This window comes from Arvicola amphibius, chromosome 12 (genome assembly GCF_903992535.2).
Source record: "Arvicola amphibius chromosome 12, mArvAmp1.2, whole genome shotgun sequence".
Classification (NCBI taxonomy): Eukaryota; Metazoa; Chordata; class Mammalia; order Rodentia; family Cricetidae; genus Arvicola; species Arvicola amphibius.
This window is the reverse complement of record NC_052058.2, coordinates 164,375,388-164,393,607: the sequence shown is the minus strand read 5'-3', so window position 1 is coordinate 164,393,607 and position 18,220 is coordinate 164,375,388. Positions and strand designations below refer to the sequence as shown.

Genomic DNA, 18,220 nt, shown 5'->3' with positions numbered 1-18,220 from the left:
CGTTTGCAGAGAGCTTGGTCATGCATTTAAAAAGAGGGTCCCTTTATCGCTAGGAGCACATCATCTCAGATTTAGAGACCTTTTCTTTCGACCGAAATAGCGAAGCTACGAAAAGATCTGAGTTTTGCGTTTCAGCTCCCTATCCCAGGTAGAAACGGAGGCTGAGACCTTGAAATAGCGCATGAGCCTAGCGGACAGGTGCTGAAGCCCGGCCATGCGCTAAAAGTAGCTGCTTTTTCCCTCCGCCTTCTCACGCTGTCTCGCTCGGCTTGTGCTCTAGGAAATCTCTCGATGCTATAAATAAGATTCACAACAGAATGCAGGCAGCGGCCTAGGGGATGCAGGGAATCAAAAGCTGCTACATAGCTAAGACCACTTCACTAGAAATAGCACGGGGACACTACTGTGCCATGGTTCTCCCGAACAGCTGCTAGAAGCACACACAAAGAGAAACGCGGTAGCTCTCCCATGTCGGGGTCAGCTGCGTCATCGTCAGGGTTCACGTCCCTGGCAGATCATCAGGCCCCATGGCATTTCCAAAGCTGTTACGGTTTTCCAATACAACGAGGTGTTTGGGCAATTTGGTCACAGAAAGAAGGCGCTAAAGAAATTTTGACTGATTGCAAATTGATAATGCTATCAAACCATAAATTTATACAGCCAAGAACTGATTGTGAGGGGTGAGGAATGGGATGGTTGAGATTTCTGTTTCGCAGAAACAGGTTTATTCAGGTAAACCCCTGCTCATAAGTCACTCCCGCACGCCCACGAATTGGAAGGGAAGTCCTGTTTAGAAATGGCCATTGCTGGATTCGCCGATCACCCAGCTGCAGTTCTCTTCAGTGCTATACACACGGTGTCCAAGGTCGAAGTCTTGAGAGCACTAGATCAGGAAATGGGAGAAGCAAGGCGGGGGGGGGGGGGGGGGGGGGGGGGGGGGGGGGGGAGGACACAAGGGTCGGAGTTCCTGAAACGAGTGTTTCTTTCCTAGAAGGCTTGGCACGATGATGCTGGGGCGGACGTGGCTCAGTGGCTGTTCTTGGTGGCCTCCTTAGCTGCAGCAATCAGTGGGGTGAGGCTGGAGAGGGGCTTGGCAATCTTCAGAAACTGGTGCTAGGAGAAGAAAGAGCAGAAAGAGTATGATTACTTACCATTCTTATCCAGCACCCATTTGAAGACAGTAAGGACATCAATGTCAGATCATCCTCAAACTGAAGGGAAAAAATTATTTTACTCTGTGCGTGTGTGTCAAAGGATAACGCTCAGGAATCAATTCTCTTCACAATTACAGGTACCAGGATACCCAGTAAGCTATCTCACTGACTAAGCATACAAGTTTACTTATAATAGTAAATGCCTATAAAAAAAACTATACAGAATATTAAGACAGTAATTGACACACTGAAAGCAAGATGAATCCATAGACCTCTTTTTTTTTTTTTTTGGTTTTAGTTTTGTGAGACAGGGTCATCTCTGTATAATCAGTCCTGGCTGTCCCGGATTGTAATCTATAGATCACGCTGACCTCAAACTCACAGAGATCTGTCCGCCTCTGCTGGGATTAAAAGCGTAAATCACCTCGCCCAGCTCTATACCATAGATATTTTGAGTGAAAGAAGACAAATGTTCATTTTGTATAATTTTGTTTGTTCCTAAGTAAAACTAAACCACTGTAATAACAGAGTAGCTATTATTTCTGGGAAAGACACTGAAGGTCAGTCCTAACACAACAACCTTAGCCTAAAGCCGGGAATACAAGCATGCACCGTATAGGACTCTTTGTCAAAGCCTTGACTCCAGCAAGGCTAAGTGTTCAGTAAGAATTTCAATAGTTTGATCCTTCCCAAAATTGCTTTCACTAAAATGGACTTTGAGTCATACTTCTATTTTAAAAAATAAATCATTTAAGAGAAAATATCCTATGAAAATGTTATAGAAAACAATTCTTTATGTAACTCTTACCTAAAACGGTGGGTTGTTTATGTTTTTGTTTTGTTTTGTTTTCCACAATTATCTTGAGGGTGCAGACTATTTCTTCCATTTGATAATAATTATCAGAGCTACGTTTCCTTTTCTGAGCAAATGTGAAGTTTATTATTACTGAACATATCTGGCTCTTCTACCATGCTTATAATAATCTTAACTAGTGTTATTATATATGTGTACAGACACACAGAGACGTATACATTCATAGATGGAAGTTGATTCAACTTATTGGGACAGATACAGGAAATACAGAGGAACTGAGAACCACGAATGACCTGGGCTGAAGCTTGAAGCTATGGCTCCCATACTGGGGTTCTATACATTTCTGTCTCATCCTATATATTTCTGTCCGTATGTATATTCTCACAGGAGAAACAGGTATGAAACTTCGTGACTGAAGATCCTGAAAAGTCTAGGTTGTGAATATTTACCAGATAACACCGATGTTAAAGAGCTAGGGTTGAAGTCCTATTTTTCTAAGTCTTCTGAAGAAAGAAAACAGTGTCCTCCAACACTCAGCTAGGAAGCCTCCATTTCTTCTCTCAACAAAGTAAACTAGGTAAGCCCTATAAAACCTTCCAGCTGACATGTTCTGAGTCTATAGAAGCAATGACCAAGAGCACATACACTTGGGAGACAAACATCCTGAAACACTGTATGCGCTGTTTGTCAACGGCATAATCACACAAAAGTTATTACATGTAAATTTCATCACCTGCAAAAATGGGAATAACCAATCCTGTAACCCACAGGGTTGCCGGCCAGAATGTGGCAATTATTAAAAAAATAAAACTGTAATGCACTTATTATTTAGTGACACTGCTGTACCAGGAAGAAACTCTAGAGGGCGCTTTCAAGGGCTACAATTAGGTACCTAATTAGTAATGTTTCCAATGACCACAGACTTAGCACAGTATTGGTACATTCTGCAAGGCCTATGGCTTCCAGCACACAAGTCACATGAAAGGCAAAAATGACCCAACATTGTACCATGCGTTTAAGGAGCCTTTTAGTCCCAAAGGATCCGACAAGTAATGGCTTATACTTGGCAGAACCCAGATCCCATACCTAACAGACCAGTGCTCTAAACAGAGCCTCAACCACAAACAGATGTTAGAAACGTAGGCAAGTAAATATCTCTTTTCAACTCTGTAAATATTTTCTGAGCACTGATTCTCAGTCAGATCGCATATAAGAAGAAGCCTAGATAGTAATAAAACAGAGTTTACAGTAGAGTGGTCAAGATGGAGAGGTTCACGTGTAACTACTACAGGGCAGGTACTAAGGTCCTGCTGTCTGCTCTGCTGGTCATGACACACGTAGTAACTGGTTAACCTGGAGACATACACTGTCACCCCCATAATGTGATACTTCCCAGGAAATTCCCAGTTTGCAGTTCAGTAAAATGACACAAGACGTAAGAAATTGTATTTTAAAAGATGCTAACTATGAATGATGTCATTTACTAAAGGTAGTTTTTGAAATCATATAAACTAATTAAGCTGTGACCTCAGAATAAAAGTACTTTTTATAAAAGGCTTGGTAAATTCAACTCTGTTTCACTACACCCTTACAGAGTCCCACTCCAAACAAACAGAATATCGCTGCCACCATCTGAAGTTTGCAAAGACGAGACTAACCCCAGACCTCTCAGCCTGTGGGGCACGAACCCCTTGGGGGTCGCATATCCGATATCGTGTATATCAGATATTTACATTACATTTCATATCAGCAGACGATTACAGTTCTGAAGTAGCAACAAAACGATTCCATGGCTGGGGGTCACCGCACCACGAGGAACTGTATTAAAGGTCGCAGCATCAGGAAGGCTGGGAACCACTGCCCCAGACCACTGTTCCTTTGCATTGCTTACATGTGTCCCAGTAAAATGTACAGAATTAGACTTCTCAGAGAGCTACTTCACGAGACCCAAAGTTTGATAGGCTAATTCAGGCAAAACAAGACTTCTGAAAGACAGAGAAACTTCAAAGGAAGCTCAGAAAGCAGACGTTGAGTTGAGCCTAGAAAATGTGTGAAGTTTAAACAGACTGAGGAAGAAACTAAGGGACAGCTTTGAGCCAAGGCCCCGGGGTGACGGTCAGAGAGCTAGAAGGACAAAGTGAGACCGCAGGAGAGCAGCCTACAAGAAGCAACCTCAAAGACAAAAATGAGACACAAAGGCTGGGCTGGCGCTTCTTCCCATCAGGCGTCTCCCTGCAGAAGGACAGTTACCTGCAGCAGCTCTTTAGCCGAACCTCTCTTCTCCACATCCATCTCAAGACAGCGGTTCAGAAAGTCCCGGAAAATAGCGGACAGCTTCTCTGGGTTCTGAAGCTCTGGGGTGCCATTGGTGGCAATGAGGTACAAGGCCTGGCAATACAAATGAAGAACCATATTGGTCCCACTGAGGCTCTCTCTCTCGGTCTCAAGACATGTCAAGTCTAACATCTCAAGGCCATGTGACCATGTATACGTAGCTAATATATAACTTCACTGCTAATAAAACGATACTTCATATAACCACAAAAGTAAAGAGTGCATTTGGAAAGCACTTTATACGCTTCTGAGGTGTTACAAGTCTAAGGGTTTATTATTTTTTTTTCTTGATTACAGATATAAAGGGTTCATTAGTCACTCAGCATGGTAAGTTAAACAGCTCTTTAGTAGCTGGCCCAAATCACTGCTGACCCCTTCACTGAACTCAGTCACCCAAGAGGACTATAAAAAGGCATGTTTGGTTAGACAGCAACTGTTTGTCTGTGGCCTCCCTGCCCCTGACATGAAGCAACTCTCTTTGATTACAAGGTTCTCTCATTTTTGTTTTTTGTTTTTTTAAGACAGGGTTTCTCTGTGTAGCACCGGCTGATCTGGAACTCTCTCTGGAACCAGCCTGGCCTTAAACTCAGAGATCTGCCTGCCTCTGGAGGCCTCTGAGTACTGGAATTAAAGGGTGAGCCACCATACCCAGCTGCATCACCTCATTTTTAATGGCCACCGCAACTCTGAGTAAGAAACGTCTTACTCAGAAACGTCTGCCCCCATTGCACATGCGAAACTGTGACTGGACACCTGCTGCACCCCTGACCACCTGTACTCTCTCTAATCCCAGGCTTCTTTCCGTCTCACCGCAGGGATCCTTCACATCCCAGGCAGAGGAGGAATCGGAGAGCAAAGCTGGGACCAAAGGGTGGAAACTCTAAAGGAAGCACCTTCCAGGAACTGAAGCTATCCAAGGGGGCATGAGCGTGCAGTTAAGGGCAGATATCCCTTACAGGGAATCCTCCGCTGCACAGAAGGATGGAGTTAACGAGAAAACCAAAGCAATCAGAACGACGTCACATCTGCCCACAATCAAAACCGCCGCCTCCCCGCGTCTCTGCTGTAAGCTCTGCTTTCCTCTCCCACCGCAGAAGAGAAACACGTCCACGCTCCAGGGCCCTTCTTTTCCTCCAGCCTTGTTCATCCTTGAAGCTGCCGTCTCTCTCTTGCAAACGGCCATTTTCTCCTCGGCACTAACTCACTTCCATTAGTAAGCCCGCAGCTTTCAGCCCAACTCTCTCAACTCTCTGCAAGGTATCGTTCCATTTCTCATATAAGAGAAAAGTATTTATAAATGCCACCCCAGTTTCTCCTTTTCTGCTCTTACGGGTTTGCTCAAGTTAGGTGTCTGTCCCTATCACCCTACGAACAGGCCATGAAGGCCTTGCTGGGGGAGTCCATCCATCACTGGAGGTGGGACCTGCGGGCTTTGCTCTCCCTGGCTCAGGTGTGGTTCCAGATGGACATTCTCAGTACCCTATTCCTGCTACTTCCCCATCATGAACTCTCACCCCCTGGAACCATGAGCACAGACAAACCCTTTTCTGTTCTAAGTGGCCTTGGTCACAGCAACAGCAAAGTTACTAACGCAGAGGGGAATCGACTTTCTCAGCAATTCAGGCTATTCCGATTCACCTCGTCAAGATGCTTTCCGAGTCTATTTCTCCCCTGCATCCTACCAGGGCCATCCAAGCCACAACTCTTGTCTGGACTATTCTATCGGTCTCTCACCGATTTCTAAAGAAGCAACCAGCATGACTCATTGCAGCACAAACTGTATCCTGTTTCTATTAGCTAGCAGAAAGCCCTTTCCAGTGCGGTAAAACAAGCTCACACACTGGCCACAAGTCTTAGCAGCCGGCCCTCTCTTACCCCTGGCTCTGGTTACCAGTCCACTTTCTCCTCACTCCTTTCAGGGAAATAGCCTCTTTGAATGTGGGGCTCAACAAGCCAAAAAAAAAAAAATAATCGAATCAAATTCTTGATACTTGGAAAATCTTGCATAAGACTAAATCTCCTTTAGGTTTCTGCTGAAATAATAACTGAAAACTTCCCTTTAAATAAAACCTTCCCTGTCACTTTTTCAATCATTTCTACATTTTTCAACAGCAGTTATATAATAATTTGGTATTATTATCAGAAAAATATCTTGTATATAATAGGAACTCAGCCCTTATTTCCTCCCCTAACCATACAATGCTAAGATTGAGCTCTAAAAAAAAAGCTGTATCCCCAGACCCTTTTATATTTTATATTCATTTATATTTTAAGTTCAACAGTATCTAGTCTTTGGGCTTACACATGTGTGACATCTGTTTATTTGGTGTGTGCACATGTGTGTGTGGTACATGCGGACCACACTAACACATGTGACATCTGTTTATTCAGTGTGTGCACATGTGTGTGTGGTACATGTGGACCACACAGTGCATGTGTGAGGACCAGAGGAAAAGCTGTGATAACTGGTTCTCTCTACATCTGTTTATTCAGTGTGTGCACATGTGTGTGTAGTACATGTGGACCACACAGTGTATGTGTGGGGACCAGAGAAAAAGCTGTGATAACTGGTTCTCTCTTTTTACTGCTTAGGTCTCAGGGATTAAACTCAAATCGTCAGGCTTGGCAGCAGGAACATTAGTTACTGAGTCATCTCACAGATGTTTTGTTTTCTGAGACAAGTTGGCCTCAAACTGGCATCTTATCTCAGTCTTGTGAGTCTAAGATTATAAGAATGCATTACTATGCCCAAGTATACAGAGAGAAGAGCCTGAATCCAACTTCCTGGGATTAGAGACAGTAGCCCAAATACTCTGAAAGAAGTCGGGAACTCACTCTCAAAGGGTTTTCGTTGAGGTATGGGGGCTCCCCCTCAATCATTTCAATTGCCATGATACCCAGGGACCAGATGTCAACCTTGGGTCCATAGGCCTTGCGTGTCACGACTTCAGGCGCCATCCAGTACGGGGTTCCCACCATGGTGCTCCTCTTGCTCTGCTCTGGAGTGATCTGTGCACAGAACCCAAAGTCAGCTGGAAACAGGGAGAGGAGAGACACACTTAGAGTCCGTCAGTAAGAGCTGCGTACCTACACACGGCCACCAAGCTGTGCTCTCTGCAATGCGTCTCACCAAAGCAGGAATCACTTGACAGCTACAAGTCCCCTCCTCGTTCAACCATGAAGAGAAGCAGCAGGAACATACAGAACAACATCTCCAGCCTCCTCCCGCCTTCTCAAACCAAATGGTCGAAGTCCAGCAGGACATTTTGGCCTTAATTGCTTAGCCCTTTATACATAAAAAAAAAAAAAAACATCTCCATACCTCAGAATCTTGCAATTAATAAATCTCTTATCTTCTGGACACAAGTCACTGAATTAAACCCCAACCACCAACACTGGGCTAGATCCCTACTTTCAGCTCCTCACTTTAGCCATCCACCCCCTTAGGACATAGTTTGCCGAGGTAACTGGCTTCACACCTTTGTACAAAATGCCATTCCTTGGCACAACACGGAAACTGCACATTTACTTAAACTGGCCGCACCTTGACATGAAGGCTGTCTCCCCTGTACCTCTAAAAGGACCGCCAGGTAACAGACAGTCAGCAATTGGCTCCTGAGTAAATAACTGAATAAATCCATCGCAGGTCTCTCAGGGGACTGAGAATTCCTAGAAGGCTGGTAAGTGTACTTTCAGATCCCATCCGAGAACCACAGAAGTAGGCATGGGGGGGGGGGAGTGTTTTGATGTAAAAGAGTTGGAAAACAGGGAAAAGACACTGTATGATATTACAGAGGAATACAAATATCCCACAACATCTTATAAAACAACAAGGTTTCTCCGGCCAATGTTGTAGCGACTGTTATTTAATTAGCCACCCGAGCCACGGCCCTGCTCGGAGAGAAGCGTTATCCTTCCTGAGAGCCATACTCACTTAGCTTGACGGAGCCGTCCATCCCCAGCAAAATGTTGTCGCTCTTGATGTCTCTGTGAATGACTTGGTTCGAATGTAGGAACTCCAAAGCTTGTAGGCACTATTGCATTAGTGTGTGCAGAAGAAAGAAACATAGAATTAGAAGACTAACGATATCCAACCTCCTCAATGTAAGGTAAAGAAAGCAAGGCCTCCAGGAAGAAACGGACTGCCCCGCATAGAGGCAGAACTGGCTATATAACCACGTCTTCTGTCTCCTAACTAAGAAGTCTTTTAAAACTCTGGGGGGGGGGGGGGGGGGCTGGAGAGATGGCTCTGAGGTTAAGAGCATTGTCTGCTCTTCCAAAGTTCCTGAGTTCAATTCCCAGCAACCACATGGTGGCTCACAACCATCTGTAATGGGGTCTGGTGCCCTCTTCTGGCCTGCAGACATACACACAGACAGAATGTTGTATGCTTAATAAATAAATAAATTAAAAAAAATCTCTGTGGGGCAGGGTAAAGGAAGCTGAAGTGATGGCTCTGTGGCCTGCTTGGGTACCATGTACATGTGCATGTAACCCTCCACCCCAAACACACACACACATTTTAAATTTTAATTTAAAACTGCATACTGCTTTCATCTTACAATTTTGCTTTAATCAGAAGTGTTCTAACAATACATTTCCACATCTAGGAAAGGCTGCATGTGGAAGTGACGTTCACAGACGATCTTACTTTGGGAAAGAAGTCTGTACTGCTGGAGCACACTGAATTTGACATCCCAGTTCAATATAGAGATAGTTACAAATCATTTATAAAGACAGATTTATTTTTTCAATGCTGAGAAGTGAAACCATGGCCTCATAAATACCAAGCACACACTCTCTCACTCACCCACACTGCCAGCACAAATAGACTTTTAAGGCTTAGGAATGATTACAACCAGTAAAAGATATGAGAAAGATCTTTTAAAAAAAAAAGAAAAAGAAAGAAAAGCAAAGAAAAAGAAAAAAAGGGGGGAAAGGAAGAAAAGGAAAAAAACAAAAAGCAAAACACCTATTGTGATGCCTCCCAACACACACACGCACACACACGCGCACACACACACACACACACACACACAACTTAAACACTTCTATTTACCCAGCAGAATGAGCGACAAACAGGTCAAATACAGTACAGACAGACAGACGGCACACTGCAAATGTCTGGTTAGATGGCTTAGAGGGTGAAGGGTTTGCCACCAAGCTTTATGACCTAAGCTGGATTCCTGGAACCCACAAAGCGGAGCTGTCCTGACTGCCACATGTACACCATATCACTTACACATCCATATACATGCATGTGTATACACACACATGCAAAAGAACTTTTTAAATTAAATATAAAGCAGTATCTTAAGAACATTTAAAGTAGATTTATATGTTTTATTTTATGTGAGAGGGTTTTGCCAGCATGTATGTATGTGCATCATGTGTTTGGTGCTTGTGGAGGTCAGAGGGCATCTCTATTAGACTTTAAGAATAATAATACCACTTATTTATATGACGTTTAAATTTCTGGCCACGTTCTTCATGACTTTGGTACAGTTCTTGGGATCAAACTCAGGGCCTAATGCATACCACACTCCTCAGCTGATATGTGTGTGTACACAAGCATGTTCTCTGATTTCTCTGTGTAGGTCAGGCTGGCCTTGAACTCACAGAGATCTGTCTGCCTCTGCCTCCCAAGTGCTGGGATTAAAGACGCGTGTCACTACTACCTGGCTGGGAAGAGTTATTTTTAAAAGATCATAAAATATTGCGTTAGTGGTAGAGCAAATAAAATCAGAATTCCTAGGATTTACAGCTCAGAATTAATTTTACTGTAGGGATTCTAAATGACAATGCTGTTAATGCATTTCTTTCTCGTTAGCATTGGCTAAGTACACTCTGTAATCTCACCCGTTTCCTCTAGACTTCCCACCATCAGACACTAATCACACTCATCCCCATACACTTTTTAATCTCATCTTTTCTTCAATCTTCTAACTTTTCTACTATTAGGCATTAGAAAATCTCAGTCTCTTGGGGCTGGGCATGGTGGTGCATGCCTTTAGTCCCCAGAACTCAGGAGGCAGAGGCCAGTCTGGGCTACAGAGAAAGATCCAGGACAGATAGGGCCACACAGAAAAACCCTGCCTCAAAAAAACAAAATAAAACAAAAGCCACCACGAAAAACTACAAAACAAAAACAAAACAACAACAACAACTCAGTCTCTCAAGAGCAAAACACCAGCATCTTCAACATTCTGTTTATTCCCGTTAGCATCCTTCTCAGCTGGGAAGGTGAAAGTGTGCCTATTCTCTGCAGATAACGCTTCTTGTGGAAACCTGGAAAGCTGATGACAGCATCACAGACCCCTCAATGTCTAACTGCAATGAGGAAGAAGGAGAGTATCTATGTATGCTTTTCCTTTTCCTGCTTCTTTTGTTTGGAGTTATGATTGCTTATTGGTTTGCTTGAGACAGGGTCTCTTGTATCCCAAACTGGCCTGGAACTTGCCATGCAACCAAAGATGATCTTCCCGCCTCCACCTCCCCAGGGCTGGGATTACAGGCATAGGTCACCACATCAGGCTTTCTGCCTGCAGTAAATTTATCCTAGTATTTTGCTGGCTTGCCTCTACATGTCACTCAAATGCATATTCCAATCAAGGGAGAAACCTCTGACCACCTATCTGAAAGATGCCACTACCTTCTTACCAGGAGTTATTTCCTCCACCATACACAACGGAGGGAGGCAGGGAAAAAGTGGTTCAAATGTATGTCCACATAAGAGAGATGAAGAGAAACATTATTTGAATAGCTATAATTACAGATTCAAAGTATGAATGGCTGTTTTAGTATAGACTTCTGGGTACTTTCTCATTTTTCTTCCATGGTCAGAACAGTTAGCTTTAAAGAAAAAAATGATTATAGAAATTATGAAATACAACCATAAAACATAAATGATAAATGCCACAACTTCTGTTTCCACAGAGCCCAGACTGAAGCCTCTTTTGGATGTGAACTAACATGGATGGTGATATAGAGGTCTTACCTCCCGGCACACAGCTGCTATCTGGCCTTCATCCATACAGGTTTCTGTCACCACATCCGTCAAAGAGCCTCCAGCCAGGTACTCCATGACAACCCACAGCTCATCTCCCACAAGGTAACTGCAGGAAAGCGGATTCAGGGCAAGAAGGAACAGTTAGAACACAGGAAGCCATTGCAGGGGGTGTCAGAATCGAGGGACGAGGATACAAGGGAAACCATCTCAGGCAGCTTTGGAAGGGTTTAGGGTTCCTTACTCTGGGAAAAAACAAAATTTGGAGGACAGAATCAGCAATTTTAAAACAGTTGGGGATACACCCGGAAAAGACAAAACATACGTGGTCTATGAAGTCCCAAACACTAAAACTAAGAACACAAGGCTAAAATATAAAATCACATTTCTCTGTAATACCAGAGGCTACCTCCTAAAACTAAAAATATCAGCATTATTCCTACACCTGTAAAAGCATACAGGCAACACGCATACACGTGAAAAGGATGGGATTTGGAAGACGTATTACCATCAAAACGGAGGGCCACAGGGCCTCCTTGGGAGTTCTACTAGACCTGAGATCCTCAAGGCAGACTGGGTCGAGTTCAAGACCCTAGCCCCAGAGTTCAGCACAGTAGATACCATTATTTACCGAATAAATCCATGAGGAAAATACACATTTTATATATTATTAAATATATGTTACATGAAAGGGTGGTGTCAGGTCTTTAGGAGCTGTAAAATGTACGCCAGGCTATCATGCTGACAGGGACTTCTGAGGACTCTGTCTGTGGTGTGGTAGCCTGGACGTTATAAACTGACCCGAGTTAGAACTGAATCTGACTCAGAGATCAGGTCTCGCTGACCCATTACGTGATAAACACAAAGGTAACTCAGCCCATCTGGTCGACACATGAGAGGAGGCTGCGGACGTGTGCTAACCTGCCGTGACACGCTGGAGAAAAACACGTTGTTGTCTTGAGGCGTGATATCAATCCTGGTAAAGGGTCTTACTTGGTAGAAGGGAAACATGAAAGGTTTTAAGACTTATCTCAAACAAAGGTAAGATTCTAATTCTGTTCTGCTGTAATTTCTTCTTGGGATGCTGGGAACCAAACACAGGGTCTGGCCAAGCGTTCTCTCACAGATCTGCACCCCAACCCAGCCGCCATGTTTGTAAGGTAACGAAGAATAAATAGGACAAGTTAAAAATGGCAGTGCAAGCCTTAATCCAAGCAGTCTGGAGGCAGAAGCTGGTAAGCTAAATGTTCTGTATTCTCAGTTTAATGCTAGTTTATATGGAGGAGGGGGAATAAATTTCAGTTGACCACAAACTTACTAGTAGCTAACAACAGGCATGGGGGTGGGGGGGACACAAACGGATGCACTTTTATTGAGTTTAGAAAAACAAAGAGAACCATTTTTTCATGGTGGTCAGATTTCAAAACAACACCAGACTGGACTGAGCACCGTGTTTTAAGAGGGTATAGACAACAAGGAGTTTTCAAGAAGGTGAGCGGGATGGAGAAATGCTTGGGACACAGAAGGAAATAAAGACATCAGGCAGGTGGGCTGAAGAGGCAGCCTTCCCTAGAGCAGAAGGCACAGTGTTAGAAGTTGTGGGGCAGTGGGTTAACCATCACCCAGAAGGATTTTCTAGCAAAGCGCTCAGGACAGAAAATACTTAATACTTTAATACTTAAAATGCTGGCTTCATTTTCTTCTCTAACACAGCGTCTTGAAGGCCTGAGACTTCTCACAGGACCCACCCACTCCATACCTGTCCAGGTAGTTCACAATATTTGGGTTTTTGTTTTCCCTCATGACCAGGATCTCATTAATAATCAGCTCTTTCTTCGGCTGCTGCTGAAGATTCATCTGTTTGATGGCCACCTGAAAGAACAGCACATTCAATGCGCACCGAGGGTCACACAGCATTTACTAAGCACACATTCAGCGCTAGACCTTAAGTTCTAAGTTTATCATCTAAACAATGATGAGGAAGACGTGGCCTTAGCCTTAAAGCAATTCATAAGTTGTCAACGTTAAAGGGATTTCTCTCAGCTGGTAGCATTTAACATCAGCTCACAGACTGCTGGAAACAAATGTTCTCAGGGCAACTACAAACTTACTGAAATAAAAATATGCCTTTCTTCATAAGCCACTGTGCTATTCTGACACACATCAAAATTTGATACCTCAATATTTAAAAAATACTTTAAAAAAAATCACTCAGTAGGGTTGTTACTACCTATATCCCAACACCCACGAGGCTGAGATAGAACTGTACATGGGTGACCAGCCTGCCTTCATAGTTTAACTGTCTGAGGCATGTACACACACACATACACGTAAAAGGTACTTTGTCTCAAGTTATCCTGCTAATACAGACTGGTCTACCGACCCCATACACAATGGTCTTCCCATCTGAAAGCAAAATGGCTCTTGCTTGCCTGGACGTGTTCCTCGGCTGGCATTCAAGTTCCTCACCGCGACTTCCTACTGTACTACATGCTCCATGTTCTCCCTGCCTTCGCTTAGGCTCCCCTCTCTCTGGAATAGACCGTCTCACTTTTACACATTCAGAAGCGTGCCATGACGGCAAAGGGAACTTCACTCTCAAACTTTGTGAGTGTTTTCCCCTTTTTGGAAAGTCTTGTAAGATCATATTATTCCTGCCACTTTGTATGAATTTATGTATGTCTGTGTGTATGTGTGTGTACACACATGAATGTATCAAGACATTTCAGAGCTTAATTAAAAACTCAAAGCCGGGCGGTGGTGGCGCACGCCTTTAATCCCAGCACTCGGGAAGCAGAGGTAGGTGAATCTCTGTGAGTTCGAGACCAGCCTGGTCTACAAGAGCTAGTTCCAGGACAGGCTCTAAAGCTGCAGAGAAACCCTGTCTCGAAAAACCAAAAAAATTAAATAAATAAAAAAAAATAAAAATAAAAACTCAAAACTCAAAACCCCAGTGTCAAGCACAGGGCTCAACAAATAAAGCTGGTGCTTAGAGAGAGAGAAGCAGTAAGTCAGTAAGTTCTTTGATTACACGAGCGCATGCGTGCACACATGTGCACACACACACACACACACACACACACACACACACTATACCCCACAGGGTTACACTGTTTGTTAAATATTTTTTCCCTAGAGATAGTCTCTCTTTTTCTTGCTCAGTGAACAAGAATGTGACATCCAATAGAACCACTTTCTAGACTCAGTAATAAGATTGAAGGACGCAGGCTGGAGTACTAGCTCAGGGGTTAAGATGGCTGAAGACCTGGTTCAATTCCCAGCAGCCACATGGCAGCTCTTAACTATCCAGCTCCAGTTTCAAGTGACCCGGTGTCTTTTTCTGAGCTCCTTGGGCACCAGGTACACAGACATGCATGCAGGGCAAACACCTATATACACAAAAATAAGTAAAAAATTTTTTAAAAAATGAATGATGCAAAGATTTTGAAACCAAATATCCTTGAAGTCAATATACTCTTCTGAAGAGACTCAGTTAATTATTAAGAATAAAAATAATTCTTATGGGCCATCAAAATGGATCAGTGGACCAAGGTTCTTGCAGCCAAACCTGGCAACCTAAGTTTGATTCCTGTGACCCACATGACAGAAGGAAAGAACTGACCCCTTCAAGCTCTCCTCTGACCTCCTTCCACAGCTATCGCGGTCATGGGCATGCTGTCTCCTCTCCCACACACATACACTCACATTCTCTCTCTTACACATACACAAGAATAATAAAAATATTTAAAATGTTTATTTAAGCATCTGACCTCTTCCATTTCTAGCCCTGATGAACTGTTTGGAAACGGGTTTCCCAGCAGGTCAGGCCTCAGGGCCCACAGCATCTCTGAACGGCTGAGGAGTACCTTTTCCTCCCGGCTGTGAAGGGCCACATTAATTGGCTGTACATAGTAAGTACGCCTTTACGACGAGGACGGGGGCCTTCAGAGTCCCTTTGGCGCTCCTTAGGCCACCCTGGAGGATGAGCGAGTGCTTGTGAACCTCCCTGTGGTCATCAGAGGCAGCAGCAAGGGAGAGGCAAACAGAGGCTAGGACAGGATACCAAGAGCCCTTTATGCCACCTCTGCTGGGCTGGAGGGCTCTGGCTACAGGCCTTGACCTAATAAAACCCCGTCCATGCAGGCCAGGCAATACCACTCCTATAAGAGAAGAAAACTGGACTTGACCTAAGAGATCTAAGCTTTAGATATGACTGTCAATTTCCGAATTTGACTAATCGCTGGTTTTATGAACCTAAATCTCTTTATAAATGTACTGAAAATAATAACTAACTACGATTCTACTTTGATTTCTATTTTGAGTCAAAATATATTTTGAGTACAGAAAAAATAGACATGTCATTCACTTGTAAGTCAAAGACATAAGTAATAAAGGCAGCCAGCAATGAATAGGATCAGCACGGTAGTCCCACATCTGATCAGCACCTGGCACAGAACAGCGAGAACGAGGACCATGCTCTTCCTGCTGTGCTTATCTACGCCAAACCTAACAACCCTTCGAAGGGACGTGCTGCATTTTCAGGTGCAGACCCAAAGCCAAGGCACGTAAGAAAACCGCCTGTCATCACGATCGCAGCTCTCAGACCAGTATAAATTCCTAAAGCTCCTCCAGTCGTTCTTGCTATTAAACACACTGCCTCTAAAAATAAGCTTGAAAAGTGATTATCTCTAACGGGAAGATTTCCCAGCACTCAGTGCTAACCCATCTATATGGGATGGACAGGAGCTCCCCTCTTCGAGCAGGAGAACACCCTCATCATCATTCACAGAAAAGAAGAGCTCACTCTGGCCTCACTACAGATTTATACTCCCCTGGGCAGGAAGCGAGGCCGTCCTGACCACACTGCGTTAGCCACACTAATGGATTTGTTTCCATTCACAGCTTTTTAACCACGAGACAAGCACACAGCAAAGTCAAGCTTCTCTTTCCTGTGGTCCCGCTTCTCACACTGCCATCTCCAGGGCTTCAACCATCACCTGTCTGTCTTCCTTCAACGGTTCAAGGCCTAAGAGGCCAGGAACACAGTAGGAGGAAGACCCTAATACCTACCCTTAGCTCTGCTATGACACTGCATCCCCAAGTACACAAGATTTAACTCTAACCCAGACCCTGATCATCTGGGCAGAAAAAGGTCAAATGGTTCGCCCAAGCTAACAGAAATAACTTTAGGCAAGCACCTATGTCTTTAAATTCTCCACTGATTCTTTTATTTTATAATTTATTTTTTTTTATTTTATGTGCATTGGTGTTTTGCCTGTGTGTATATCTGTGAGGGTGCTGGATCCCCGGAACTAGAGTTACAGACAGTTGTGAGCTGCCATGTGGGTGCTGGGAATTGAACCCAGGTCCTCTGGAAGAGCAGTGTTCTTAACTGCTGAGTCATCTCTCCAGCCTCCTCAATTAATTCTTAACTATAATTATGATTTTAATTATTTTTTAAGATTTTTGTTTTGTTTTCGAGAGAGGGCTTCTCTGTTGTATATCCCTGGCTGACCTGGAACTCACTCTGTAGATCAGGCTGACCTCAAACTCACAGAGATCCTCCTGCCTCTGCATCCCTGAGTGCTGGGATTAAAGGTGTGTGCCACCACTGTTCAGCTAATATCTCATTTTCATTATGTGTATTATGTTTGTATCTCTGTGTGGGTTTGTGTACATGAGTGTAGTGCTTGCTGAGGCCAGAAGTGGGTGTTGGATCCCCTAGAGATGGAGGTACAGGCCGTTGCAAGTCACCCAACTGAGGTGCCAACAGCCAGTGTTCTTAACTACTGAGCCATCTCTCCAGCTCCCATACTGGTGATCTTGAAAACTGACTCACTCTCAGACAACATCAGTATTTGACTTTTACACTTCTAAAAAGTTAACAAGAAGCCAAGTAAATATGTGCTGTCCCTCAAGGGTACGAGATTTTGATGATCAAAAACATACAAGTAGATCCGGGCAGCCTCTCTCAGAGAAACAACTATTTTCACTCAAAGAAGAGGTTCTCCTCTCAGTTTCTGAGTTCCAATCCCCCTTTAACTAAACATTTCTCAGGTGATACTAACTGCGACCCACCTGCCAGCTTTCCTGTGTTGTGACCAGCCAAGGGGCAGTCTACAAGGAGCCTCCAATGACTTGTTATCCCCTTCATGGCTTCCCTTTGCTGACCTTGGGTCAGAGGGCTTTAGCAGTAAGGCCAGTGTTCTCGTGGCTTAATAAAATAAGGACCAAGAGGTACCTCCAAATACATGAGGGCCCCAAAGTCCAGTGGGATCTGAAGCAAAACTGGAAGTTACTAGATTAGAAGCTGACAGCCATGGGTTTAAATCTCCACCTAGGCAGTTCAGTAAGATCTCTCAGGCAGTATCTACCTCCTCTTTACTTATGCCTCTGGCTTTATTCTTTCTCCCTGTACAGCACTACCCGTCTGGAAGCTGTCTTCACCTTCTACCGCTAAGTTATACCAAGTCACTGCTAACTACTTCTCAGGTCTACTCCTACAACATCATCTTTCACAACAACCTCCTGGCTTACATGGTCCATTCTTCCTCCTCTGACCTACTCTCCACACTTGATCTTTGGAAGACTTTGCAAAAAAATTAAGTCTCATATCAGTCTACTATTTGAGCCTAGCATGGTACAGAAAGAAGCTAGAAGTCTCCCATTGAGGAGAGAAAAGAAAGACAAGAAAGAAAAGGATCGACAGAAGGGAGGGAGGGAGGGAGGGAGGGAGAAAGAGAAAAAAGAAAGAAAGGAAGGAAGGAAGGAAGGAAGGAAGGAAGAAAGAAAGAAAGAAAGGAAGAAAGAAAGAAAGGAAGAAAAGAAAGCAAAGGGGGGGCAGGGAGGGAAGGAGGGAAGGGTAAGATTGACTCCACATTAAAAACGAACACCGCAGAAGCCCAGCAGTTG

The 18,220-nt window shown here is 43.9% G+C and overlaps 1 protein-coding gene across 1 annotated transcript in view; it reads right to left on the bottom strand.

Annotated features, from left to right (window-relative positions):
• Positions 1–963: 963 nt before the first annotated feature.
• Pak1 (p21 (RAC1) activated kinase 1) overlaps positions 964–18,220 on the bottom strand; it is a 103,889-nt gene continuing 86,632 nt past the window's right edge. Inside the window, exons 11-16 of the mRNA XM_038313683.1 lie at positions 13,068–13,180; positions 11,300–11,417; positions 8,237–8,336; positions 7,138–7,334; positions 4,219–4,356; positions 964–1,113 (exon numbers count right to left, since the gene is read on the bottom strand). Of these exons, the coding sequence (XP_038169611.1) occupies positions 1,027–1,113; positions 4,219–4,356; positions 7,138–7,334; positions 8,237–8,336; positions 11,300–11,417; positions 13,068–13,180 (753 nt within the window). The 3' untranslated portion in view covers positions 964–1,026. The remainder of the gene's footprint in view (positions 1,114–4,218; positions 4,357–7,137; positions 7,335–8,236; positions 8,337–11,299; positions 11,418–13,067; positions 13,181–18,220) is intronic.